Source organism: Phragmites australis, chromosome 7 (genome assembly GCF_958298935.1).
Source record: "Phragmites australis chromosome 7, lpPhrAust1.1, whole genome shotgun sequence".
NCBI lineage: Eukaryota > Viridiplantae > Streptophyta > Magnoliopsida > Poales > Poaceae > Phragmites > Phragmites australis.
The window spans coordinates 24,606,802-24,614,800 of record NC_084927.1 but is presented as its reverse complement, the minus strand read 5'-3'; the positions used below and the strand labels follow the sequence as shown (position 1 = coordinate 24,614,800).

General features: G+C 40.8%; 1 protein-coding gene across 4 annotated transcripts; it reads right to left on the bottom strand.

The window, feature by feature from the left end:
- Positions 1-4,288: 4,288 nt before the first annotated feature.
- Positions 4,289-7,611, bottom strand: LOC133924307 (deoxymugineic acid synthase 1-D-like). Of its 4 annotated transcripts, XM_062369782.1 has the most exons (6): positions 7,378-7,611; positions 7,254-7,288; positions 6,483-6,923; positions 5,630-5,873; positions 5,131-5,307; positions 4,289-4,733 (listed from the first exon to the last, which is right to left on the bottom strand). In XM_062369782.1, exons 3-6 carry the CDS (start codon positions 6,914-6,916, stop codon positions 4,506-4,508), a joined length of 1,083 nt encoding a protein of 360 aa, XP_062225766.1. In that variant the 5' UTR covers positions 6,917-6,923; positions 7,254-7,288; positions 7,378-7,611; the 3' UTR covers positions 4,289-4,505. The 4 variants fall into 4 exon arrangements, with proteins under 4 accessions (XP_062225766.1, XP_062225763.1, XP_062225764.1 ...); XM_062369779.1 differs by having other exon boundaries at positions 6,483-7,288; XM_062369780.1 differs by lacking the exon at positions 7,254-7,288 and having other exon boundaries at positions 6,483-6,932.
- Between the last annotated feature and the right edge of the window lie 388 nt (positions 7,612-7,999).

The window sequence follows — 7,999 nt, the reverse complement described above, 5'->3', positions numbered from 1 at the left end:
CATTTGCGCCTGGACGCCATGCGACGGCTGTTGGCCAATGGTCGTCACGCCGCCTCCGGCTCTCGGAAGCCGAACCTCCAGGTTGGTCGCTGGTCTGGGTGGCAGCTAGGGTTCTTAAACCCTAGTCACCCCCAATTTATATGAGGCGCACGTGCCAGATGGGCTAGATCGACCCAATGTTAGCATACCAGCTCAATAATAGAAAAAACCAATGGAAATAAAAGAAAAAAAATCTGAATTTTTATGTTTGGCCCCTCATTTTTTCTATTAATTGAGCGCAGTCTCTGTTTCTTGCATTTAGGCCCTGATTGTTTATAAAATTATCCAGAGGCTAGGCTCTAGAAAACCCTAAAAATATTTTTTATTGTATAAAAGTACCTCTAGAATTTGAATTTTACATCCGTTTTAGCATTTATACAATATTTAATTCTATTATTATTGTTTCTATGCTATTTATTATTATTATTATTGTTTAAATTGCCTGTTATGAGTTTAAATTTAGTAAAAATTCATATAATAGTAGGGAAAATGTCGAAAAAATTGTAGTAATTAGCAACATGATGAAACTTTACTAGTGGTAATACTTGTATCATTTAAATATGTAGATGACTGGCATTACGAATAAGGAGCTCGTTGAGCTGAGTGCAGATGACCGCAACTATCTCATTTGGGCGTCGGATGTTCGAATTGTACTTAAAGCGTAAAAGGTCCTCGCTACCATTAGCCTAGGACAAGTAGTGCAATAGTTCCCATAAAGGATGAGAATGACCAGACACTTCATTTTCTCTAACACCATCTCTCCCCGACTTTGAAGAATGAATACATGGTCATGACTAGCGCTAAGGCACTATGGGACGCACTATATGAGTGTTTTGAGCACCTTAAGTATATCATCAAGCCTCTTGTAGAGCAAGAATGGGTTTGGCTTTGTTTATGTGACTACAAGCATGTCAGAGAGTACAATTTCACGCTGCATCGTATTTGCACACTCCTGTGTCTCTGTGGAAAAGAGATCACGGAAGAGAAGAAAATTTAGAAGACTCTTTATACTTTCCACCTGAATGTGATAGACATATGTATACACATATATATGGAGAGTTTAGATTATATCATATGAGTTTCATGAATTGTGATCTTTGTTTTTCGTTTTCTATTGGTATCAATACCTCATAATATTTTTCAATTGGTGTCCACATAACTCTTTCATATGTCAAGTGGTACCATTTATATAGATCATGATTTATGAAGCTCTCTCTCATGTGCTCTAATGCTTTTCCTTGAGTTCAACATGTGTTTGTAGCCTTTTTGAAATTGTTGACAAATGGAGAGAATTTTAATAACCAAAGCAAGAAGCAAGTTGCAAGATAGCATACCTAGGGGAGAACAAACAAATAAGCAAGATGTCTAGGGATATCAACGTTAACAAAAGTGGATAAGAGGGGGCTCTTGCATGTGTCAATCAAGGGAGATAATGCGATGGAGGAAGGGGAGGCACAACAAAAAAGGGGACAACATAAGTAAGAACATGCATCTAAGCAAATAGGTATTGCTCTGTGAACTTTTTGGCATCATGCAATATCTTAATAAGTATCATTTGTCTTTTTCTTTGGTTGGGTTATCATCAATCATAAAAAAGAGGGAGATTGTAGCGAACAGCCGGACATGGTCCTATTAGGGCATGCATTTGATTTTGGTGATTAATGACAACATAGTCAATAGAACTAACATATTTGTCAAGTATATGTCTAGCAAGTCTCATGGATGCAATACATAAAAAAGCCACCGAAGTCAGAACAATGTTTGATTGAATTGGAGAAGTCCCAGAAAAATTATTCTCACCAGATAGTTCGGTGCAGAGGAGTTTGCATTCATTGGAGTATTTTATACAGAGGAAGTTGAACTCACCAGATGGTCCGGTGATAAAACTTTGGCAATGTCGGAGTATTCTGTTAGTGGAGTTTAGTGAAGTTGCGCTCATCGGAAGGTCCAGTGATGCTCCAGTGAACACACCGGAGTATTTCTAATAGAGAGTGAGAATCACCTTACCGGATGGTCCGGTGTTAGAAGAGTAAGCACACCAGAGCATTTAATAGAATACTATATTTTTTCAAGGGAGTTGAAGATCAACACACCGGAAGGTCCAGTGCTTTGAATTGAAAACACCAGATTATTTTTGCAGGGAAGAAGAGAAGTGGTTCGGTTGGCTCAAGACAACTCACCGGATAGTCCGATGATGAAGTTGCAGTTACACCGGAATGTCCGGTGCTCACAATGATTCTGTGTGGGGTTCTAACGGCTAGTTTCTGAGGTTGTACACGCTGGATGTTTCGGTGCTTGTACCACTGTTAGCGTCGGAATGTCCGATATTTATAGTAAAGTTGAGCCGTTGGAGCAATAACTAGTTGACGTGTTTGAGGCTATAAATATCCACCACTCAACCATTTGAATGTGCTGGAGTCTAAAGAAGCCCATATATACCTGAGAAGACATCCAAGCCATCAAAATACTAAAAGTGATCATTCAAGTTGATTAAGCACAAGATTAGAAAGTGATTAGTACTTATAGCCTAGAGAAGAGTGTTATTAGGTGTTGCAACCTAGAGACTGGATCAAGGAGCGATCCAACATTGTACTGAGATGTACGCTGGCGTCTTGGAGTCTTGGTGACTTACCAACAACTTGGGCCTTGGTGGCTCAAGCTTGTTAACCCTTCGACTTGGTGTGGAGCGACGGCAAGAGGCATGTATGGGGACACGAAGGCTCTTGCCTTGGTGGCTAAAACTTCGAAGTGAAGATGGTGTACAAGTGACTGAAAGAGATGTTAGTGATGAGACATTGACTTGGTGGCTTATCGTGCTTGAGGCCTTCCTTGGTGACTTAGTGGCTCAAAAGTCGTGATCGGAAGAGTCTTGGCGATCGGGAGCATATATTTTGTAGATCTCCAACGTGGATTAGGGGTGACTTATGTGCTATCGATACCACGGAATTCTTTATACCGAGTTTGCTCTCTCTACCTTATTTACGTTTTTGCATTTACATACTTACAATTTACCTCCCTATAGTAACTTGCAAACCTCTTAAATGGTAGAGTAGATAATAAATTTAGAACACATTTAGATAGAAATTGATATAAGTTTATCTTGTAACGTTTTTAGAGTCATTAATTTTTAAGTGTTCTAATTCACACACTCTCCTCTTAGGACGTCATTGTTCCTCATATGAGTGTTAGGAAATCTAGAGTTCTACAACAGAATGTAAGTCCATTTTGACCTCTTAGCACTCTTAAGATGTCACCGTTCCTCACATGAGTGTTAGAAAGCTTGTAGTTTTACAACAGAATATAAGCCCGGATCTTTTAGAGTTTGGCTTTATCAAAATGAGTCTTTATCTTTTAAAGATTTAATTCTATCTTTTAAGAGTTATGCACTATAAATATAGAGGTAAAACTCTTATTATAGAACACAGAAAAATAATACATTATACCTCCTCAGCAGTGTGAATACGGTAGGGTGCTACTCCACCGGAGTCTAGCTAGACTGCTGACGTGACGCGTTACGCTTACGCTTGCCAAATTTTTCTTTTTCTCTCGTACAAGAAAACAAAAAATGAAACTTTTTGGCCTGCTGCTGGCGTAACGCGTGACGTCAAGCACTCGGGAACTCGGTAGTTGATTCAGGAAAGGTCTTTGCTGAGTAGTTTTTTAGCAGTGATAATGGAAAGTTGTTGAGGACTAAATGCTTACCAGGTTTCATTCTCCTGAAGCTGCTCGAACAAAGGGAAGAAATGATCAACCACAAGTTGGTGACGACTACACAACAGCAGTTTGGGGCCTTGGTAGAACTACTGAACATTTCTTGATGCGACTACCATGGAACTACATGCGCGAGGCTACAGAAAGGATACCAACGGAAGCATTTTACCGGAACAAATTCTCCGACACCGAGGCCGCTATCAGTTGGACGAAGCCACACCAGCAGCGCAAAGACACTCTTGACTATGGATTTCATCATTTTACAGTTCTCACATTTTCCCCAAGGAAAATCACTTTCACCGTTCAGGTGTGTGAAGATCCAGCTCATGAGCTTCCAGTGAAAATGCTCAATGAGCTGAACATCTAAGTGCGGAAAAGTTGCTGTGTTGGTAGATATCAAAATCCAAGAGCAAGTCCAACTCCCATAGTTAGAACCAAATAATAGAACTGTTTACTGGTGACATGAAATCCCGGAAAAGAGCAACCTGATGAGGCCAACAAAAGAAACGGCTACATCATTAAGCAGTCTTAGATCCAATGATGACCTCTAAAACATATTTCCATATAAAAATTATTTTGGATGGTACATATGCTAGGGTAAAATGTGTAATTTAATCTTATCACAAATTATGCAGAGCAAAGTCATGTAACTTGTAGTGGAGAAAAAATGGGGTCACGAGAACAAAAGATGGCTTAACTGCCTCTGCCATATCAAACACGCTGAAATAAATGGAGACTGAAAATGGAGATCACAGCTACATTTCAAGAACATCAACATCTGAAATATCCACATTGGAGATGCCTTCAGGGCATAGGAGACTCTGCACTGTGACCAACTTGTGCTGCGGTATCTCACCAATCTTAAACCGGTCTTCGTCGCTCAATTCCCAACCAAAGATTTCGATGTTCTCCTTAAGCCTCTCCCTTTTTAAGCTCTTCACCGCCATGCTTGCGCCTTGCTCGTAGATCCACCTCAGTGAAATCTGGGGGCAATTGGGAAATCAGTTGTGCAGCTAAAATCACATAATGTTAGCAAAAGAATGAGACAGATTGCCAGTACTGAATTCAGAATTCTGTCACTTTTTGTTTGATCATATATTATATTGTTCTGTTGTGCTGTTGTGTAAAAGTTTACTGTTTTGCTCAAGTCTTCTATGCTCGCCCAAACACAAATTTCTTGAATTTGAGCATATTAGGTGCTCTGCCAAACTGCACAAAGCTTTTTTAGCAAAGACATACTGCACAACACTCATAAGTCATCAACAGTACTAAACTAATTCAATATATATGTGAGAGCCTTCGAAGATCTTGAATTTTGATGAGAAATCAAGTGAATTGCTATACTAAGATTAAGATGCATTGAGAGAATACAGTTCATACCTGAGCCACTGACTTCCCTCTAGCCTTTCCAATCTCTTCCAGAACCTCAGACTGTCGTACTGGATTCATTTTAGATATTCTTTGGCCTCCCAGGGGAGAATAAGCAGCCACATGAATACCCTTATCTTTGCAGAACTCGATTAGTTTTTTCTGCTGCCAAGTCGGATTCAATTCAACCTGCAGATGTTATCACATGCATGAATACCACAGATGTAACGTTTGAGATGATATAGTAGAATTGAGGGTATACCCGAGACAACCTTATAAAAATGAGCTTTCATCAAATCGGCTTCAAATTCAATATAGTAAAATATTTTGGTTTTCTTTTATGAGGTATATATATAGATTGGTAGCCATAAAAGAAACGGACACAAAAACTTGAAAAAAAGACTGATTATCCATCAGTGATAAAAGACTGATAATCAGTGATTGGACATAAAATTCAATATAGTACAGAAGGTTATTTCCATCAGTGATTATCCAGTTGATCAACACAAACCTGATTTACTGCTGGGGGAATTTTTGCAATGGCAAGCAGCTCCTGCAGCTTCTTTGTTGTGAAATTGCTAACACCAATCATTTTAGCAAGGCCAAGCCGATGGCATTCCTCCATTGCTTGCCATACGCCACTCAGGTCCATGGGCACAATGTCCTCCCTTTTCATTGGGAAGTGGGGCTTGCTAGGCTTTACAGCCATGGGCCAATGAACCAGGTACAAATCAACATATTCCATTTGAAGGTTCCTACAGATGAAGAGATAAGTACCTGCTTACCACCAAAGCACATTAATTCTATTATAGTATTATATTGGTAATGCCAGCTACTGCAGATTTGGTTAAAATACAAAAACTTATTTCTAATGTCAAATCCGTTTACACTTCTAAAGATAGTATTATTTCTGAACTAACTTTTATGTTGCGAGATGTATGAACTAACATTCGAAGTTGCATGTATTAGCTTGTATAAACTGTAAAAGTTCGATGTGCAGTATTTTGATTTCAAACAGAATTCACGGTTGAAATTGTTAAAAGCTTTACACAATAACCTTAAACCCAGTAACTTGAATACTTGATTGGATTGAATTCAAGTTGATTTCAACTTCTAGTTGTGAACTGTTTCCACCTTTCAGATTCCATGATATTTTGAAATTTGGTTTTAATTTAAAATAATATTGGTTAGCTGAGAGCCTGCAACACAGCTAACAGTTAGATAGGCGTCGCGTACAAATTCACAGCACCAATATATCACATTCTCACCTAAGCGAGAAACTGGTTCAAAGAACCGAACATTTGACAGCAAACACTATTATATTATAGAAAAGGGGGAAGCAAAATCAAACTCAAGAAACTTACAACAAGCTCTCCCTGAGGGATGGGAGCACGAGTTGGGGGTGGCACTGCGTGCACCACACCTTGGATGTCACAAACAGCTCCTCCGTGGACGCCACAATCCCTTGCTGAGCTGCCTCAGCCATGGCCTCGCCAACGACCCGCTCAGAGGCATAGAGCGCGGCGGTGTCGATATGGCGGTAGCCGAGCTCCAGCGCGATGAGCACAGCGGCCCTGACGTCTTCCGCCACGAACGGGTGTGACGCCGTGCCGAGCCCCACTGCCGGCATCGGCTGCCCGATAGGGCCCACCGAGAACTCTGGGATCTTGGAGTGACGGGTGCTGCTCCTGGCTGGTGGTGATGCCATGGCCTGTTGTCTGCGTGTTTCTCTGTGCTTGTCTGGCGTGGCAGGTGAGGTGTAGATAGCGTATGCAGGACAAAAATTTGGGATACGCATGTGGAACCTACATAAACTTCATTGTTCAAACAAAATTTATAAATAATTTTTCCATTATTAATGCCTCTAAATATCTCCCACCAAACTACACATGAATAATCAATCGTCAGAGTTTATCAATACGAATAGGACGATGGGGAAACTTCAATTTGTTCCACAGCGGAACAGCAGGGCTGTCAGCTGTGTACATCTCAAGATGTAGAGCCTGGAATTGTTCTCCATTTTATAGAAAAACAGCGGAACAGTCAGTTCATGTACTTCAGTAAAGCATATCCCATTTTAAAAGATAAGAATTAGCCATATAAGAAGCTAGCCCGAACGGATGTAGAGTAGTAACTAATCAAAGTTGCCTCAATTCTTCATTTAGTGTCGCTGCAATTACGCATCAGACTCAGAAGGCAAAACTTATCAAAATTGGTGGGTCGGTGGAGTATATACTTGCTCGAATGCTCGGTGCTCACTTTGAGCCGGTGCTGCCGCGGCGCCGTCCGATTGCCGCAGCTGCTTATTGGTGCGGCACTGCCATGCACCAGCTTTCAGGTGTCGCCCACCCGCCTGTTTGATGCCCCGTGCTCGTGTATAGCCGGCCGCCGCTGCTACTCGCTTGCTAGGGTTGCTCTTGCTCGGTTGTTGATGCGGTTGGGGAAGAAAGCCGTTCAGAGACAGAGAAGCTGAGAAAGGATGGAATGGGTGATGTGCTGGCCCAACAGCCAGTAAAGCCCTTTTCTTCGCCCAACTCTTCTCCTCATCTCGACTAGAACCGCCTATCTACTGAAATTTTTCTCTCTACACTAATTAAATGCCTGTACAAGGTAATGGGAGTTTTTTTTTCAGAAGATAATATAGTTGGTTGGGTGATCTTGATTCATAAAGGCATTGGATGCGCAAGGCATGCGACAAGGCAATGAAAATAAAATCTTGCTCTATACCAACAATAAATATATTACTCATTCCACTCAATTGATCACAAGAAAGGACATAATCCTGGATGCTTTACAGTGGGAAGAGAAGACATTCACATGGCAGACAAGCATTACCATAGTTTCAGAAAATAAATTCAGATGCACCCCATCCAAACAGGTA

Bases quoted from the DNA above. Each gene is read 5' to 3' on its own strand.
- LOC133924307 (XM_062369779.1), bottom strand. From the start codon at position 6,916: ATGCGTATCCCAAATTTTTGTCCTGCATACGCTATCTACACCTCACCT. The intron at 5,308-5,629 runs GTTTGTGTTGAT...TAACATCTGCAG, and splicing joins TTCCCCCAGCAGTAAATCAG to GTTGAATTGAATCCGACTTG. The intron at 4,734-5,130 runs GTATGAACTGTA...AATTGCCCCCAG, and splicing joins GAGGGAAGTCAGTGGCTCAG to ATTTCACTGAGGTGGATCTA.